The sequence below is a fragment of the Diadema antillarum genome, unplaced genomic scaffold, assembly GCF_040938485.1.
Source record: "Diadema antillarum isolate AM-2024a unplaced genomic scaffold, OU_Dant_1.0 seq00001657_RagTag, whole genome shotgun sequence".
Lineage (NCBI taxonomy): Eukaryota > Metazoa > Echinodermata > Echinoidea > Diadematoida > Diadematidae > Diadema > Diadema antillarum.
The window spans coordinates 22,240-42,753 of record NW_027272357.1 but is presented as its reverse complement, the minus strand read 5'-3'; the positions used below and the strand labels follow the sequence as shown (position 1 = coordinate 42,753).

The 20,514-nt window shown below is 37.6% G+C and overlaps 1 protein-coding gene across 1 annotated transcript in view; it reads left to right on the top strand.

Moving 5' to 3' along the window:
- Positions 1-690: 690 nt before the first annotated feature.
- LOC139711409 (paired mesoderm homeobox protein 1-like) overlaps positions 691-20,514 on the top strand; it is a 41,669-nt gene continuing 21,845 nt past the window's right edge. The window contains exon 1 of the mRNA XM_071623292.1: positions 691-1,084. Within this exon, the coding sequence (XP_071479393.1) occupies positions 691-1,084 (394 nt within the window). The remainder of the gene's footprint in view (positions 1,085-20,514) is intronic.

Sequence of the window (20,514 nt, the reverse complement as noted above, 5' to 3'; positions counted from 1 at the left end):
TCCGATCTCACACCTTTGCCGGCAAACCACTCGCTCGTCCTGTTGATGCATTCGCAAGTACTGACAAATGATTACATAACTTGTACCACTGGCTGATCACAATGTTTCATGCCTAGAAATAACTAGGATTGGGATCTGTGACCTGCAGATATATATCTTCTTGCATTTTTCATAATATCAAAAGATTGGATAAACTTCATACAACCGTTCCGACATTTTTAATTATTTCAACCGTTTTAGCGTTGTGGGAAGAGTTACAGATCCATCTCTTCAAGCGGAGAGCTGTGTTTAGTTACTTTCGTGTTTACAACCTCGCCATTTCTGCCCGTCTACGTTTCGGCAACCTATCTCGGCCCGGTTGCTTGGGAAACTTTTGTTTTCTTTTTACAAAAATAGAGATGATGTCTTCAGTATAATGCTTGCATTTGGTATCTAGAGTTTCACTATTTAGGGAAAAAATTGATGCAGAGGATAGATATTTTCGTCTTGAAGAAAATTCTGCCTGAATTGGATTTATACGGCTATTGCTGGATTTCCCAAGTTTGCATTGTCTTATCTTGGATGAAACATTAATCTAGAGTCTGAAAAAGAGGCTGGAGCTCGAATATTGTATACCACCGACAAAGTTGTAGTGGAAGACATTCGTCTTTTCTCGTCATTTCCCGTCAACGTTTCCCTGCGGAAGTCAATATGATGATGGATACGTCCATGCACGGCGCCGAGGCGTTCGGCGCGCCGACCTCCCAGACACAGGCGCACCAGACCGCCGGCGCCCCACATCAAGGGCAGCCACAACAACATCCCCACCAAAATTTGCACCAGCACCCGCACCTCGTTCACCACCAGCGGACTGACGGTGGTCTCACCGCCGGGCACGGCGGCCTGGACGCTAACGGAATGCCCGATGCGTCTGGACTCGGTGCAGCTGGCGCGGGCTTGGGGCACCACCACGGAAGAGGGTTCTCAGTCTCACACTTGCTGAATCTACAAGATGTTAGCGGGTTTGCGGATCACGGTCTCGGCGAAGGTCAGGGAGGGATGGGTGTCAGGGAAGGCTCACCGGGAGCCGTCATGTGCGCAGACGGTAAGTACAACACACAATACAGGTCCATCCTTTTCAATTTGTTAAGATACTAGTACGCCATAATATTAATAGTAAGTTCCTGCATTTTATCGGTATAATCTTACCGTGGTATTGACCTTAAAATCTATCTCATAGTACGTGATTTATTCGTTATTCTGTTGCCCGATGATCGCTGTATGTACATGTCGATCACCTCTCGTTCTTCGCAAGTGGTGACTACACTTGAAATAGTTGAATGATTTATGATCGTAAGATCGTAAGATTATGACCAAACATTGAAATGGACTGTAAAGGGTTCCAAATCAAATGCTATTACTTGGTAGAAGAATTTGTTGATTGTGAAAATAATAACATCACGGTTTGATTCCACTGATGTCCCACCGTCAAAATGTTAATGTCCATCGATTTTATTTGGGTAGACAGATCATTTCATAAAGAACTTTCCCCGAAGGAGTCTTGTATCACTCCAAACCTTACAAAAGAGCAACAAGTCAGCCATATTTTCACGCAGTGTATTTAGAGCTTCATGAGAGGTCCGCATTCCAAACAACTGATTATGTGATGCGGATGTTTCCCTCGCATTCTATGACGTATATTTCAACCAGAGAGGGAGGTATGTTTTATCACTTCGCTTTCGTTTGCGGGTTTTTTTTTTTTTTTTTTGCTTGTTTGTTTGTTTTTAGGGAGAGAGAGAAACTTGACTATATCCATGATTACCCTTCAAATTCAAGGGATAGAAAAGTTTGCTTCAAAGAAATAAACTTCTGCCCTCCGCGTTCTCAATGTCATGTTTCCATAAAATGACGTGTGTCAAGCATATGACCAGTTGGCATTTTGTGAGCACACCAGTAGGTCTAGATGAATAGTTCATGAAGTTCCGGTGGAAGTATACTACAGCATTGTTGGTAAAGTTAGCCAGTCGACAATACCTTTGAACGGGATGATTTCCAAGAAAATGAAATGGGTATGAAGCAGAGTATAGATGGTAACCGGGACCTTGGATGGAAAAAGTGTGTTTACCCTGAAGAGGCTATCTAGTGGAAAGATATACCATGGAAGTACAGTGGGTTGGAGCTCCATGAATGAACATCGCATTATCATCATCATGACTACTACTTCCTTTGCTTTCGCAGTGCTACAAAGTAGTGCTGTCATTCTACTGTTATTATCATCATCACCCTGATAAGAGTGGACATCACTGTCCTTGCTAAGGCTTCATGCCCATGCAGTTCTGTAGTTTGTCAGTCTTAAAAGCATGCTTGCCTGACGGGTCCTGCTCCTACGGGTGTCTTAAACACGCTGGAATATTTACTGCCGAGGAAGAGGGTGTGAGAACAGAAGGGCCATGCGGCTTGGCCCCTCGACGTGCCTTGAGCATTAGGTCACTCACTAGTCGGTGTAACCGGGAACATACTTACGATGGCCCAGTGACAGATACACGCATCTCAAACACACATGAATATGAATCGATTACTGGCATTGTATTTTGTACTAATGTTGGTGATTTATATCATGTTTTGACGACACACACATAAACAATATCTCTATACACTAACTTATAGACAGACGTTGGTCAGGTTTCCACAAAAGTAGTATCCATCACGCTTCCTATAGAACAAAATCAAGTTTCTTATTTTATTAAGCTGATTAAGTTTTAATGCATAATAGTTTTCGACTTAAATGTTTGCGAGAGAAAAGGGAATGATCAACAGCTATGATTAAAAAAATCACCTTTTTTAGTTCTGCTGATAACGATTGCTATTAAAGTTTGGTCAATCAAAAATTTAGTGTGAATTAGCTTATCATGTTGATCCATTGTATTTTTATCATACAAGAGCAACGGTAGTTTTACTGTTACATAAACATTCACATAACTCTCAACTTGATTCAAACTTAGAAGAAAGAGATATTAAATCTTTCCAAATTGTTGATCCAGCTTTTTCAACAAAGCGTACAATCGAAATGTGCCTGAACCCAATGTAAGATAAACAACGATTTAAAAAAAAAGTAATGTTGCCTTTGATTTCAAATGGGATATCTATTAATGCTGACAGCACATGCACAAAATACACACACATACAATAAACAAAATGCTCAAGCGCAACTATATAGACTATACGGTATATAATGTGCTGATGTACGGTAATCGATATAGCGCTCTTCGCAAAGATAACTGACGTACCAAGAAGTTGTGCTGGTAATAATAATTATTGTGCTGTAAACGTCCATGATGGTCATTTCATCTTTAATTGGCAAGCATATCTACATCTGAAATCACTCACTAAATATGTATCAAGGGATTTTTTTAATTATTTTTTTCCTATTATAATGTGATTTTCGTCAAATGCAAACTCAACCAGAAAACAATTCGAGAGTAATACCTGCCACACACACACACACACACACACACACACACACACACAAAATGCTTTTTGTTCTAACATTGTTATAGGTTTTATTTGGCCGATTGGCTGGATTATTTATTGTCGACTTATTTTTTTTCGGCCGCATTTGGTTGGTATTACTTCGATAAATCGATGATTTCATGAAATGATGATTGTTTATCAAGGCCTTTCTACATAACATGAATGTCGGAAACATAATTTTGAAACACTGCATAGTGCGTTTGGAAAATTCTCTTTATTTGCCATATTTTACCAACTTCCATGATGCGGAAATCTTGGGCAGTCTATAGGGCTCATCTATGTAGGCTACCTTTAAAAAGAAGACGAGTTCGCCCGAGGAGTACATTATAATATACTCCAAACGTTTTCTTGACGAAACGTTTATACGCCTAGTGTCATACCATTGACTCTTGAGATAGTTATTTTGATGTTCTGCTAAAAGAAGCAGAATAAATTCGATGAAGTACATTATTTCATAATTAAGGAGCGATTGTGGTGAGTGCAAAGTGATAGTCATCATCATCATCATCATCATAATCATCATAATCATCACCAGCAACACTTGGACATATGTACATATATACACATCACAACGTGTATAATCATGTCCTTATGCGCTCAAGAAATGAGAGACTAAAAAAACCCACAATTCCAATCAAAATTTTATACATTTGGCCTTTTTGATAATTATGTTTAAAAAGACTTTTAAATCATTTGAACCAAACTAGTATTTTATAACGCTTGTTGGTTGTTCTCTTTCTCCCTCTCTCTCCCTCTCTCACTCTCTCTTGTTTTAATGCTTAAAACCATCAACGGTGTGAAATCTTTTACTTATACTTTTTTAGTTCAGTTATAATTATGCAGGGTTGCATAATGAGGGATCACTGAGAAAAGGCTGATACCAATTTGTTTGCAATTCATGAAAATAATGGGTTTTCAACGCTTTTTAAGTATTCATGGGAATGCTTATATCCTTTCTAACATTGGAAATACATAATATTAACAAAAGAAAGGCACTGGCAAAGGACTCAGTTGGTACGGATTATAGTTTTGATGTTTCACTCATTATTGACTGGCAAATCACCAATCACAATCAAGTAAGGGCAATCGCTCTAATAGCCTTTGTAATCTTGAATTCTCGTCATAGCAACACTTTCTACAGCTGTCACTCACATGCCATTGCTTAGACATCACAAACGTCTGCAGATCACATTACCCAAAATTATGTGACTATATTCAATTCAATTCATTTCAATTCATTTCATTTCAATTCAATTCAATTCAATTCAATTCAATTCAATTCAAATGATTTTTTTCGATAATTATAAAGTAAAACAAAGCAATATACCTAACGCTTACATGAGTACATAATATTTTAAGGGAACTTTGAATCACTAAGTTTCAACAAAACATGGATACAATATTATAATGATATCAAATTTGGGTTTTAGATAATTAAACAAGTAAGCAATACAATCTCATTTTGTAATTCTATATGGAAAAGAGGAATTCTCAAGAAAAGCATAGCTCTATCATGATAGTTTTGTATTGTTTTTGATTGCGCGTGACGGCGTGCTTTATACATTTCCATAATCAACTGACAATCCGACTCTGATTCGGAAAGATGAGCGAAAGGGAAAAAAACAATCCATATTATAAGGAAATTACGCAAAGACAGAGAATAGCTACTGAAAGAAAAAGTCGTTTTGATCGCTCTAAAGCCACCATACGAAGCAACACATAATTATCCGGTTGACTTCCAGCCACGGTTTAAAAAGGTTTTGCACTGACATGCCCTGCTTTCACGGTGAATCAATAGCAGACCTTTATTTATCTAACACACTCCCAAGAAGAGAGTGTCAAGAATTTTTCTTGCATATATCTCTAAAACATGACAGAACAAATCATAAACAACCTTGCTTCGCCATTTTGACGTTATTTTCGATAAATACCATACAATATGATTATGATGTTATGATAAAACTTTATGTAGTTCTTGCATAAACCTGCTGTAGTGTAACTGGAGTTAAAAGGGAACAGAAAAGTCCATCTTTGAGAAATATTAGCAGTATGAATTTGTTCATAATCTAGTATAGGCTACATGCAATTCTAACAGAGCATACAGGATTAATATCCTGTTGTACGCTCTATATTAATCAGACGAGATTCTACCAATCAACACTGGATAGAGCTAAGAATAAACATCGCCAGAGAACTATAGAATAGCATCCCGTACGGGCTTGTATAGAGCCGGTATAGCGATGAATTTTCTGCTTTGTATATGTGTTCGTATTATTTATGTTTCTTACAGGATAATGGAAATGATATAGACCTACGGCTTTAGAAGAAATAATGTGTGATTGTAATTACCAGCGGATGCAATAAACAATAACACAAAATAATATGGAAGAGAGAGATTTTGATTCTGCCACACATTTTAAAAGACATTTCATTTCATTTTTTTTTTTTTTTTTTTTTGCAGTTTATGTATGGGATATTGCTACCGCATTATCGCATCTCAAGCAAACAATGTACAGTGATGTATGTTGGGTATCAGGCTTGGTGAGTTTTAAATGAAGGAAAATAATGCAGAAGATAAAGATGTTGATTGAAGAGGAAGATTTTTTTGAATGTTGAATTTTTTACGATAATTATTAAGATTATGGAATGTATTCAAATCTTTAAATTAAATGAGATATACGTCAGACGTATTATGCATATAACGGTTATTATTTCTATTTTCTGAAACAATCATTGCAAAATATTTTTGTGTGATGTTATTTGTAATTTGTCAAGCATATGTTGTTCTTTGAACAATTGCTATCTGTGTGTATCTCTTGTATGTAACGCTGGTGGAAGGCACATTTCCACATTCGCATTGTGGACAATAAAACATTCAATTCAATTCAATTCAAGTTTAAAAAAAAATGAGCGCTTTGGATGCTGCATCTTCACACTCCAGTGGGTTTCGAATTATATGTAAGTTGTGGGTGGTTTAATGGCCCCACATATAAAAAACAGAAACAAACTCATTCAAAAAAAAGTGTTTTGTATTGTAGAAAATGATGGATTTTTAACTGAGGCCTTGATACATTGAAAAATTGAAAAAAAAATGATAAGTATTTTTTTTTCATGACCTCACTATTCGATTTCAACCTTTGCACAACCGAAACAAACAGGAATAAATGTGTTTGTCAGTTTGCATATAAATAATAAACTGTGTCTTTGAACACAAAATGATTAAAACATGAAATATTTGAGATCATTTGTATGTTACAATATACAAACCTAGATATTGCTTCTTCTTTTTTTTTCTTTTTTTCTTTTTTTTTAGAGCTATACGCCGTAAGAAATCTACAGATAATTCAGCCATTCAAAATGATAAGTACATTTGGCAACAATTATATGCTGCAAGATTTTAATCGTCTATTTTTTTAAACAATATTGTTTGAATCTGATAGAACAGGTAAGTGATTAATTCATTTATACGACATGATATCGCAAAATGAAAATGAGCAGGTGTTATTTTCTGCATGAGTACATAATAATCTGATGTCGTATAGTTATGAAAATGATACATAGGGCCCATGACGTCAGTACTCGTTGACAGACGTTCTAACATTTTCCTTAGACAGTGTTAGACTGTTTATTATGCGCATTTTGAAACGATTTTCAACTTTATTAGAAGTACACCTACAGACCGTGTTGGCCTTAAGATGTTTAAATACAGGTTTGCTATATATATATATATATATATATATATATATATATATATTCTTTTTTTTAAAAAGTAAGATTGTCCTCGCCTTTTTCCTTGCCGCTATTATCTACTTGTGAGTTTGCGATTCCCATGCTAATTTGGTTGAGATGCACTACAACTTTTTTTTTTTCATTTTCAACTTATAAATGTCACATTAAAGGGATGGTACAGTATTGGTGGAGATGAAAATTGGGCTTTAACCTTTTCGCGAGATACCAAGAAAACACTTATGAAATAGTACAGCGCATACCATTTTAAGAGGAATTCAAAGTTTATTTGATGAAAATCAGATTTGGAATAGCTGAAACATCCAAAAACAAAGTAAAACAACACGATCGTAATGAAATGTGGGTCCCACACTTTATTAGGATCACTCTGTTTTGGATATCTCAGCCATTTCTAAATCAATTTTCATCAAATAAACATTGAAATCCTCGTGGAATTACATGCTCTTTCATATTTCATAAGAGGTTTCTAACTATTTCACCAAAAAAAAAAAAGATAAAAACCTGAAGTTAAGTCTCAACTAAAACTATACGATCCCTTTAAATGCTCAATATCATGCATGAGAAATTCAGTGTTATTTATTTGAAATAGATTTGTTCTCTTTTATTGTGTAAGTGGTGGCATATCTTGGATTAAATATTTTGGATTAAAGCTGGAATAAAACTATAAAAGAAAACGATAAGAAAATGTGGAATATTCTAAATCATAACTTCAAAGATATTTCCTGTTAACATAACAAATAAGGTTAAATGATAAGAAAGTTTTATATTGCCCTATCCTATGATATCCTCAGTTCATATCTAGAAATGGCGCTTAAACCGTTTTCCCGATCAAATATCTTCACTTGTTGTGATGATTCCGTCAGCAGTTTGGGGGATAAAGCTGTATACTCGTACAGATGAGAGTCGTCGTTTTGTCAAATTCAAGAAAGCGAATTGCAATTCACAGGCAAGTTATCTCCCCGTGGCACTTCCAAGAAATGATTCGGTGTTGTCAAGGTGGTATGAAATGAGCTACTCCTAGCTAACGTGACATTTTACTCCCTTCTTGATTTCTCACATTGGTTCCCTATTTTGGTTTTACGTTTTTTCTTCTTTTTCTTATCTTCTTCATCTCCTTTTTTTCATCATTCTTCCATTCGGCCTTTGCTGGATGTATTCGTCGAAACAGACACGTCAGCATCTGGGCGAGTGAAAATGTGGAAATGCTATCACCGAGTAGCGTTTGGAATGTCGATTTTCTCAAACAATCGTTCACAACTTGTTAAATCAGCTTCGTCGCGTTGTCTTTCTCTGCGCGGTGCCGCTGCAGATCGGGAAACGTCTGAACTCGGGGGGATGGGATGGAGAACACACGAGTCGTAGTTTATTGGGGGATATACAGGAACCTAGATAAGACAGATAGTGGTTTTAGTGTCTGTCATATATGTGTTTGTGTGTGTGTGTGTGTGTGTATGACACTAACATCACATTTGGCTCTCAAGTTGAGTGCTATGGAAGTACTTTAATCTACTCATGTGTGTGTGTGTGTGTGTATGTGTGTAATCTATGTGATAAAAACCTAAAATGTGTGTAATATATATATATATATATATTATTGGAAGATTTTTTTATCTTTTCAACATGTGAAGAGCAAAATGACTACGGATATTCAAGTCTTCTAGAGCTGCATTGATTTCGCTTGCATATATGCAAATGTCATATTGTAATTTATACTTTTGTAGGAAATGAAATAAAATGAAATGAATGAATGAATGAATCATTCGTGACTGGTGTGAGCGGTTAAGTAATACCAAAACAGGAAATGCCGTCGATTACTCAACCGGTAAACCCAGAGGGGGATCAAAAATTATGATATAAGATAGATTCATCCGGGATCACTAATCCGAGTCTTTAAAAGCAAAGGGTAGAGAAGATACCCTTTTCTATCTTTTCATATTTCTTAATGATCATGTTTCTTCTGAACTGAGTAATGTAAGGTTTGAACTTGATTGAGTAAATATTCTGCGTTTGATAGTTTTTACCATGGGCAGAATCTAGGATAACATGGACGGGCACATAGGGAATCTCAACTCAAGTTTTGAAAAACAGAGACTACAAAACGTACCCTTCTTCTCTTCATATTTCTTAAGGATCATGTGACCGGGCAATTTACATTTGCATCTTGACTAAGTCCATATCTTTTTGTTTGATGATAATTCTACCAAGGAAGTTCCACTAATATAAGGAGTCACTTGGTATTTCAAAAGCGAACCTCGAAAACCATCTAAAGTAATATCACGCTGAGTGAAATACAATAGAGACATCAAACGATTGTTTCAACGACTTCTCAACTACGGGGCTTAAAGTTGAATCACCGTACCTCCATATTTGTATCTAATGTGACTAATTATTATTATTTTTTTATTAAAGTAGAGAAATTCGCCATGGACATGTCAGGAATATAATCTCATTTAGCATTATTACCTTTAGTAGCTTTCTCATTAACGATTACATCCAATGTGCGACAGATGATTGCATTGAGATTTCAAGGAAAGGTTCTAGATATTAACAGTTTGAACTACCTACTGTTTTAGATGCACACTATTTGTAAATTCACTGTACTTTGTCGTCTTAATATTTTCCGTCTTGTCTTCTTAAGAGTAGACAATTGTGGAGTTTGAATAACTGGTTATGCAGCAAGTCTAGTTGTTCAGGTGTAAATTAATTTTATACGATGAAGACGAATGCATGTCCTTACGTGATGGCGCCGAGCCATATATTACGCCAAACATATTTACCTTTTTGTGTTAGTGACTGTCTGCCGTGTTATTCTGCTCTCTCACATTTTTATCTTATGACTGCACTGTAGATGTCCTTCACTATCCTCGTCTAGACTTTCCTGAATTAGACAGGAAATACGCCAGAATCAGAGGCAATATGGCGTTAGATCCGTGCTGCCGCACCATCCCTCATACTTTATGTGTATTACGACCAAGGCTTTTTTGAATATCGACGGCGCCTGTGGAAGTTATCAGCTTTCTATTTTGGAAACTTTTCAAAGTTCGTCATTACCCGAGTTGAGTCCCCCCTTACGACATGCCCCCTTGGAAGCTTTCCATATTTACCAATAAAAAAAAGATAGAAAGATAGAAAGAGCAGATGTTTGGCTCATTAGATATACCGAAATATTCTGCGCGTGGATGCAACCTCATTGATAATGTAATTCCGTGTCCGAGGCAGTGAGGAATGTGCATTATGACAGCCATTGGCCCAGGAACGTCTCTTTCTAAACTTGGACAGCAGCCATCAAAGGAAAATATGAAAATGAAGCGAATTCTAACATAGATGTTGTTTTTCGTGTGTTGTTGTTTAATGTTTGAATTTCCATTTTCATATTCTACCGATGAATTTGAATATCTTGGTGTGTCTTGCTGATGGGGTGATCAGCTATCATATAACAGCGTCGATACAAACTCCGGCAAAGTGTTACGCGTATCCCTTTGAATATTTGGAATTTAAAACACCTTAAAATCTAAAATAACCAAATGACAACCCATTTCGTCAGCTGTGGTTTCTCCTCTTGTTGTTATCGATTTCCAATTTTTAGTCAAAGGAATCCATATAATTTCAATGGCAATATTAGCAGACTGATTTGCACGTTTATGGTACAAATAATTGCACTGCGGTGATATGTCTGGTATATTGCATCACGGTGCTAAGTTATTATTATCACTTTGTTTTAATGATCTATGCTCTTCGTCATTTCACTTGAGCATCTCCTGTAAGACATGATACAATCACAATGGAATGATGATGCTAGAGATAAGATAGTAATCAGCATATTATTATGTTTCTTGACGTTGGTGTAGTAAACTGACATTGAGGAACAAAGTGAAAGAATGACCGGCGATATACCGGGCTGGCTTTACAGGATAGCAAGTAGCTTTCATGTACGTCTTAAAAAGAAGTGTAGGGAGAAAGATAAGTACAACAATGACATAGAAGGTTAACAGAAGAACGTGCGAATCGTAATGTTACTGACATTTCATGATATTAATTCGAAGATTCTCTACTCATGTTTATAAACGCTTAAAACGGATATAGATGTGTGTCCTTTCTAAAGAATTAGGGAGGAAGAGTACAACATTATGGTGAACCGAAAAATGTGCTGATTATGATATCGTTGACGTTTAAGGACATTCATTAAGGGCATTTTACAATCTGGTTGATAAACGCTTAAGAAGTTAAAGCTCCAATAATATCATGCAACACTGCACTTGCATTTCGATGTTAGAGCAGCTAAATACGTATAGAGAGCTGCAAAGAGGTTATGATGGTATCAACACCGGAGAATGGTGACGCGGACAAAGAGTGGCCTAGCTTGATTCCACGGGGATGAGTGGCCCTGTACTAGGACTAGGCCTAGGAGAGAGAGAGACCGGGGGGGGGGGGGGGGGGGGGGGGTGAAAAGAGATAAGCGCTTGTCGTGTTGAGAGAAGCAGGAATGAAACCGTGATGAAGGACGGTTATCTGTCGGACTCATCACACCTTGAATGATGGGTGACTACCAGAAGGGTAAAGAGGACATTCTGGACAGAACGCAGAAAGAGAGAGAAGGGGATGTGAAGATATTATCGGTCTGAAAGAAGATCGTGCAATAGAGTAGTTATCTCTCTATATGGTCCCGAATTCGGATGGATGTTAAGAATGTAGAAAGTGTAAATCATCATAGGCTTATGAAGAGGGAAAAAGAAAAAAATATATAGGCCCTATAACATGACATTTTTTAAGAATCATTAGTTTGAAGTGCGTTCATGGATTGACGCGTGTCTGAAGTTACATACAACTTTTGGTATCTTAAAACTCTCTTTACACAGAAATTTTACAATGTAAAACTTGTCACGAATTATTGATTTAAAAAAACATGTGTTAATTAAATGATGGATGGCTAAGATTTAGACCACATTTTTAAGACACTGTATACAAGACTTTCATTTACAGTCAGCAGCTTGAAATCATCAGTCATTGAAAACGTTAGTTTCCCGTTGGTAGCTGCAATTATTCAACAACACGTACGGATCATTTCTTTTTTTTCTTTTTCATATCGTAATGAATTTCAAAGGAATTATATTTACACAAAGGTCAGTGTTAGCGTTGATTTAAGAGAAGCTGTAATGACAGTGTGTTTTACTATTGCCTGCATTGCATGCAATCAGTCAGCAAAAGTTAAGTCTCAGTTTCAATTTGATTTCAATTTTGTATTTTTTCCACGGTAAATGAAAAAGACAACACGCCTATCTGACAACAAATTAAAGACAAATATATCACGTTCAATGGGAATCATGACAATCTTTTAAGTATTTAGACATGATGCTATGAAATCAAAGAAATCAATACACTTATTTCGAGGCAAAAAGGAAAAATATGTAGAAGCGTCCCATCTTGAGCAAGTATTTGATAGTGATGGCAACCGCAGAGAGAAAGTAAAAACATATATAAATAAAATGGGCAATTTGACACTTAACTGCCTTTTGCAACCAATTTGACATTTTGAAGCCTATTTCAGCCTTAAAGATACAGACAAACTTTTTTTATGACAAATCTGTGTTCTCTATGTTGTGAGTATAACCATGAGAGAGAAAAAATACAATGAATCAGCTCAGACGAGTGCCCTTGACATTATTCAAAAGTTCCCTGTCAGAGACGAAAAAACGGGTGGAAAAATCTCATGAATGGCAGAGTGTACAGCCACCCTCCGAGAAGTGCAGTTTTCTGTCTACGTAATCACACGTGTACTTTCTGCGGCGGGAGTTCTTTTCTCGCCGCCCTATCCCGACCCGTTTTTGTCGTGCGCGGCGGCGGCTGCTCAGTGAACGGGCCGAGGGGCGGAGAGGCTGGATTACCATTAACCAGCTCCCCGAGCCGTCCGTCGGCAAACCTCACAGACTGTGCCAGTGTCAGCAACTCATTAACCACGTGTTGAAAACTCCTCACTTCACAATTGAGCGTTCTGATCATGGCTACGGCGAACGCTAGCTATGTTTTCTCTATTTGTCGATGCATTATTGGATTGTAATCTAATTAGACGGTTCACCTTCAACTCGGCTTTTTCATCTCAATTTCTTTCAAAATGATGAGGGAAAGAAAAATCTCCCCCTTCTTCCCCAGCTATACCCGTATAGGTGTCCCATTCGTTGCACTGTGACCTGCCTAAATGCTTATAGCGCTGGAAAACGACATGTTTTCCGTGATGTCTGCGGATCAGGAACATGATATGTGATTGATACCGCTGCAGGGGTGCTGTTGTTGGCAAATTTCAAAATGTGGGTCATTTTTGCTACCTGAAGTCCTCAACAAAGTCTTTTACTCTTCACTTCTAACAAGCATTTGCGTTACTGGGTTAATCTCATCCCGACAATTCTGAAAGGCATCACTACCGCATCAGTTCTGTTACAAATTGTGCGAGGCTTTGATGATGCCATGTGATACAGCTGTGCAATTTGTGAAAAATTTGTATTTTGTCATAATATTCTACGTGAGCTCATTATGTAAAATGCATAAACAATCAGAAATATATAGTTATATTTACATAGGTATTTCTTCCCTTTGCACTGCTTCTAATTATCATGTAACTATCGAACTAATTCTATCTTAGCTGACGGGTGATATATGGCCCAGTGGTTCAGATTTGGTTTGGAACAAAAATGGTTCAGCTTTCCTCCTTTAGGCAGTAACGTTCAAAGGTCAAAGTAAAATATGGTGCAAACCTAGATCATAATTCTGTCACTAGGCGTTTTCACATCAGCCCGATAAAAATCCAAGCTCGAGATATTTTTCGCAGAAAATAGTCAGCAAAATAGCGCGCTAATTCGAAACATCGGGCTGATGTGAAAACGCCTAGTATGATATACAGCCGCTCGTGTATGCATTTGGAAGGTGTTAGCATTTAAATAAGGTTAGGAACTTGCTGTTTCGCAGTCTTGCCATACCTTGTCGTAATGACATGAATAATTATTGACATACTATTGAATACATTCATTGGTTTGAATTTGTGCTGTCTTCGTATATCGTACAATCAATAACGCTTAGTGAACAATGATGAAGTTTAACAGTCAAGAGCAAATTTCTGATTTGCCCTCAAGTTAAAGGTCCTGATTACATTTGGGAACAGTGGTGTAAGAATTTTCCAGATACCATATTTAATGCATTTGTGTAGGTCTGTTGTACTACAAAACATCCTATCATAATATATTTATATCAAAATTTCGCCATAAATCCTAAAATGCGAAGAGATATCTGTATTTTTTTCTCAATCAACTGTAACTGTAGACGGTTTAGTCAGGAAACATCTTTATTATAAGTATTGTATATTTAACAATACTTAATATCGATTTTGCCAATTCAAATGTGTTGTTGTTTCTATCCCTAACTTACATTTTAGAACTATTTTAAAACTCTAATGCTGCCTTTTTGTTTCATTGGCACATGGTAAATCATGCCTTTAATAATTAGTGTAAATTGCTACTGCTTTCACCTAAAATACTAGTATAGGAAACAACACACATCGGCATACCCATGTACGCGCAACATATTTTCCAAAAAGAAGGCGAAAGAGAGAGAAGGAGAGAGATTTGTGTGACTAGATGCGTAAGTCAAAGACAGTAACCTGATGAAGGCATGTCTGAATGAAAGAGCGAAAAGGGGCAATAATACAAGGGACAATATGATACATGTAATATAAGAAAAGGAATGATATAAGGGAGAATATGATGTAAGAGAGGGTAGAGACATATAACATAAGAGAAAGGGCAATATAAGAGACATATAACATAAGAGAATGGACAATATAACTGTTGATATAATATAAGAGAAGGGGCACTTTAAGGAACAATACAACATACGGAAGGGACAGTATAAGGAACAATATAACATCCGAAAGGGATAATATAAGGGACGATATAACATAAGAGAAGGGTCAATCATCATTAGGGACAATAATAATGATATAAGAGAGTATCAGCCTGTATTATTTGAGAGTTGACGCCCCTCTCTATCTGCTTTCTATCACAATCCACGTGATTATTGCTGATAGTGACGCAACACCACCTTCATTCGACAACTCATGACTACGTCCTCGGCCCCGTGCACTCCACCGCCGCAAGTTCGGCGTCCCGCGCCGTCTTCAGTCGGACCCTTTTGAGAGGACAGTTAATTAAAAGAATATCCAGTTTCCATTTTCAATTTGTCGATGGGAAGTTGTGGAGTGTTACGTGAGGAAATTGCCTTCCGCTAACTCTCCTTTCGAGTTCTGAGCATATGTGTGTGTGTGTGTTATGTGTATGTGTGTGAGTGTGTGTGCGTGTTTGAGTGTCCGCGCGCATGTTCATTATGTGCCTTCATAAGTGTGTAAGTGTGTTTTGTGTGTGTCAGTGTATGCAGGAAATGACTTCTAGAAGTTGGTCTCCAGTGGAAACGGATGGCGTACAAGAATGCGCGGGAAAATTTTTCAATTTTTGACGTGTTGTATTTCGTTGCCAGTTGCATCGTATTACCTGGTACTCGTGAGCTCTTGTGTTTTACGCATTGTTGCCAAATTATTTTTTGAGGATTTTTACGTGCCTTTGCACTTTGAGTTCTCTGCAACAAATCAATGTCTTGTATTTGTTTGTTTGTTTGTCTGTTGTTTTTTTTTTCTTGCACTTGGCCAACGTTCTGTGACACATGGTATAGGGTATGTGCCCTAGCATATTAAAAAGTGTTTCCTTGTATAGCTGTAAGAATGTAAACACGAAAATATATCTCTGAATTGGAGTTCGTGAATAATTTCCGGTGTTTTAGATGATATAGGTTTGTGCGTATCTCTGTCGCAGCATCGTCGTCGTACCGATGTGTGTGTGTGTGTGTGTGTGTGTGTGTGTGTGTGTTTGCCCTCGTTCTTTTATAAAGTATAATACTATACGTTTGTTCTCATCTCCGCATGCCAAAAGTAAGTTATCGTCATTGTATATCATGCAAACAATCTGATTTATACATGTTGATATGCGTTGAATTCACGACAATGATTTGCTTTCTCATGGCGTTCTATTCTCTCTCTTTTTTTTTTCTTCGCGGAATTCACACAATGAAATACGAGGGTTTTTCTGCTTTTTACTACTCTGTTGTTGTTGTTGTTGTCGATTGAATTATTCTTATAAGTAGAGCCTACTGAAAACATAGACAACTTGGTAGGCTTGTAGGCAAATCATAACATGCTGATTCATCGGTGAGCAAATAGTTATAGTGCAATTCCCCCAAACACGCCAAAAGCACACCACACGTAATCACAGCTTTGCACGTTCAAAGAGGAGCATATTTATATAGAGAGAGAGAGAGCGAGAGAAAGAGGGAGCGGTGTGGGAGATGATTCCCTTTAAATTGCACTATCCGAACCCGGCGGGCTGCTGTGGATATAATCAAGCTCTGATGTATTATGGACACGTTTGTACTACTGTCAGAAATCCCCACTCATTAAATGCATTTCCATTTGCCGCAGCTATTTTGACGAGCATCGCACGCTCACACAGTACACGGCCGCGAGCGGCGAGTCCGCCACTCTCGGTGGACGCCATTCGTTACATCGGCAAATGGGACGACTGACTGTCCACCGCTCCTTTTTTCATTGATTGACCTTCTCATTGTCGGCCCGTGATTGGTATACAATACTCGTGCTTCCTTCTGACTTGGGTATTCATTCTCTCGATTTCCTCTATGACATCGCGAAGATAAGAAGGCGTTGGCTTTACGAGTTCCACGAAGTTTTAGTATCCAGGAAGAGACTGCAACCAAGCCATCCATCAAAGAATCAAACTTCCGCAGTTTGAAAAGATGTTAACCAACAGCCCATGCGAAACTCGCTTACTGCCTTGACCCCTCCTACTTTCCCTATGCAGCTACCAAGAGACATGTTGTGATGTCGCAATGTGAATATCAAATTAAATGATTAACTTAAAGACCAAAGTCCCAATCTGGATGAAGTAAATTGCGATAGTTGATGAGTTTAGAACTATTAAGTAATCACTATTCTTCGTGTACATCTCATAGATCAAACGTAAACAGAGGAAAACTGACCAGAAATGAATATAATTTATCATTGGAAAATTGAGCAAAGAAAATGGGATTCCATCGGTAACCCCGAGGGAATCTCATTTTCTTTGCTCAATTCTCATAGATCAAGGAAGGTACATTTTGTGAATTTCCCTTACATCGACAACACCAGGACTTTAGGAGATTATGATGCGGGGACGCTGTGCACGTTGGATATACGACTCCGGCCCGACTTCCAATCGGAGGATCCGAGTTCGATTCCCGCCCACGCCCAGTGCTTACGTCCCTGGACAAGATGTTTTTACCCACTATGTCCCTCTCGACCCAAAGTTCGACACTATAGGTATAAAAACAGCCCACGACTTCGACAGATACAACACGGGGCTTAATGTTGTCGGTCTGATGGGCCTTGTTAGCTTGGTGTCGAACTAATGGGCTGTATGACTCGTGAGCTCTATAACTCATGGGCTGTATGACTCGTGGGTGTCGGTCTCGTGACGTGCACCCGTCATAGTTGGCTTATTATCTCTAAGAACTAAGTGGTTTCTCAGAGAAAATTTTTGTAGCTACCATATGATTCCTAAACTATTTGTCTCATTACAAAAAGAATTATACCGAGGCTATACGAGGCAGCTAACATGAAAACAGCGTTACTCATCACGTCACCATTTATGATGGATTGTTTTTTTTTTTAGTCAGCTTTCCATCTCTGCTCGCTTAGGTAAATAGTGCTGATATATGCCCCATGATTTTCTCCGTCTGACGTATAGCACAAGTTGACATTTATGCTTTTTTTTGTATGTTCAAACTGCATGTAGCTCTTTTCCAGCCAGATCACCGATGTGAGACCTATGTCGAGTAAGTACCACCTTTGTTTTACAGAATTAACCACTGTAGCCCGAGGAAAGGTTAGGCTTTATTGCAAAAACTTTATATGGCAGGATATTTTGAGATACAACTGACCTACACATAGGCATCGAAAGTGATAGCTTGAACAACTTTTAAATCACTTCTCCAAAAGGTAGACAGGACCTTTAAGTCTCCTCCGATAGACTATTGTTTGTTCCATTGTTTGTTTAATTAATTTTTCTCCATCTGAGAACGATGGCAAGATAGCCCATATTCAGCCGAGCTAACCGGTCTTACCACGTGGTCCAGAGATGTGAGGTGATGTGCACGACAACTTCACCGTGTTATGCACCCTGCTAGGCCCGCGCCGCGTTTTTGTTCGTTTGATTGTTTGTTTGTTTTGTTTATTTTTAAGTTGGGGGAGGGGCGAGGGCAATTTATATTTTGGTGCCACTTCCGGGTTTCATCAGCCAACAAGGAAAAAAGGGCATTCAGTGCAATTCACTTCCGGGTTTTTTTCAGCTGACAAACGCGTGTGACACTTTTATTTAACAAACACACGGTTACACAGTGTGATTTATGTGAAAATGTCCAAATTTTAAATATCGATCTCTCACACACGGGACCTCCATTTTTTGTCCCATATATGCGATGGACAGAGCGTTTTGCCATTTTAGTAGAGGGGTCGCCCGGAGGGGAGAGCATGATCGCACACATTAAGATTACTCAGTTAGACTCGAGAATCGAACCCGGGTCCTTTGGATCTGGAGGCAAACGACTGAGCCAAATTACAGACCGTAGACAAAGTGAGTTCTAAGGGCACGGCAGCTGCAGCAGGGGTCTCAAACCACGGACTCTTGACTGACCGTTGACTGATACCGTGACTTAGGCCTGAATTCACGAAGGTGGTACAATCTTGTCCATGGTTTAAACCATGGACAACGACCGTAGTTTTTTTTTTATGGGGCGCCAAGTGTCGCATGGCGTATTTCGTCACGAAATGACTGACGAAATGACTGAAATAGGCCATGCGACACTTGGCGCCCCATAAAAAAAAAAAACTACGGTCTTTGTCAATCAAAGCTTAAAAAAGAAAAGAAAATGATAATGTGGAGTACTCTAAATCATAACTTCAAGTTAAATTTATTTGTTTCATTTGCATTATCTGATGATGGACTTTGGTAGTTTTGGGAAAAAAATGCTTAAAATGGCTTTAAAACGTTTGGCGATCAAACCGTTCAAGTATTTACAAGAGCTTCTAACTTTTCTAATTATTTTATTCCTAATGTGTGCATCCATGCAATGACTGACAGTCATCATTTTGAGTGGCCGTGTTATTTTTTTTATATATATATACATATCCAAGCAACTTGCTTCCTTGATGTTATTCAGTTATCTTGTCCACGAGGAGACTGCAAAATACAAGCTTGGCTTTTAAGCACGTCTCCTCAATTTCCTGCAACTTAAATTATAATTCAATTTCATCTGCGTACATGATGCGAAGTATTGTTAATTTCACGTTTTTCTTTGTTAGTAAATTTATTGATATTGCGGTATTTTGTGTAAGTAAATGTTTTACATTGTTGGCAATGAAATAAATGAAATGAAATTATCAATGTCTTTCATTTATCGTCATGATTATGACAATCGTAAATTTTATTATGCTGTTTAAGTTGTAGTAGCTGTACTAAGATTAATAATACTATAAATCTTCACCATTACCATCAGTATTACATAAAAGGGTCATTATCATTAATTTGTAACATTGTTTGGTCCATTTCTTTTTTTTTTCTTGGCAGTTTATTAGTTTATTTGTTTTTGTTTTTGAGCCCATACGCATCGGTAGAATAAGATATAAATCCAAATGGTCCAGCATTTTTAAACTATCTAAATATTTTCTGTTTGTACTGAGAATTCGCTTTATCATGAAGTGAGCGGCAAAGTACACGGATACGATTCAGTTTTTTATAAGTTGAGTTAGGCTGAGTATCTACACGTAAGTTAGGTGTTTCCAAGGAATATCAAACTATAAGGACAAGCTCTTTTATTAGTATACATATATGTCGATTTCATGACCTGTTAAAAGAATCAATATGAGAATTTCGCAACAACAGTGGTAAACACCTATTCATGCTTAACTTACAACTTTCGTACTCAATTTTTAAGCGGCCAGATTTTATGTCTTCAATACCGGAAGAAAAAAAAAAGGAGAAGGAGAAAAAGAAACTGGTTTGTATTGTAAGTCTGTGCTTCTGGTTGAAACTAATTCACACGAGGTGTTTATTCACTAAATATTCCGTACCTGCTTGGTAATCGTCAGGATGTTCTAAACATTTACCTTCATTT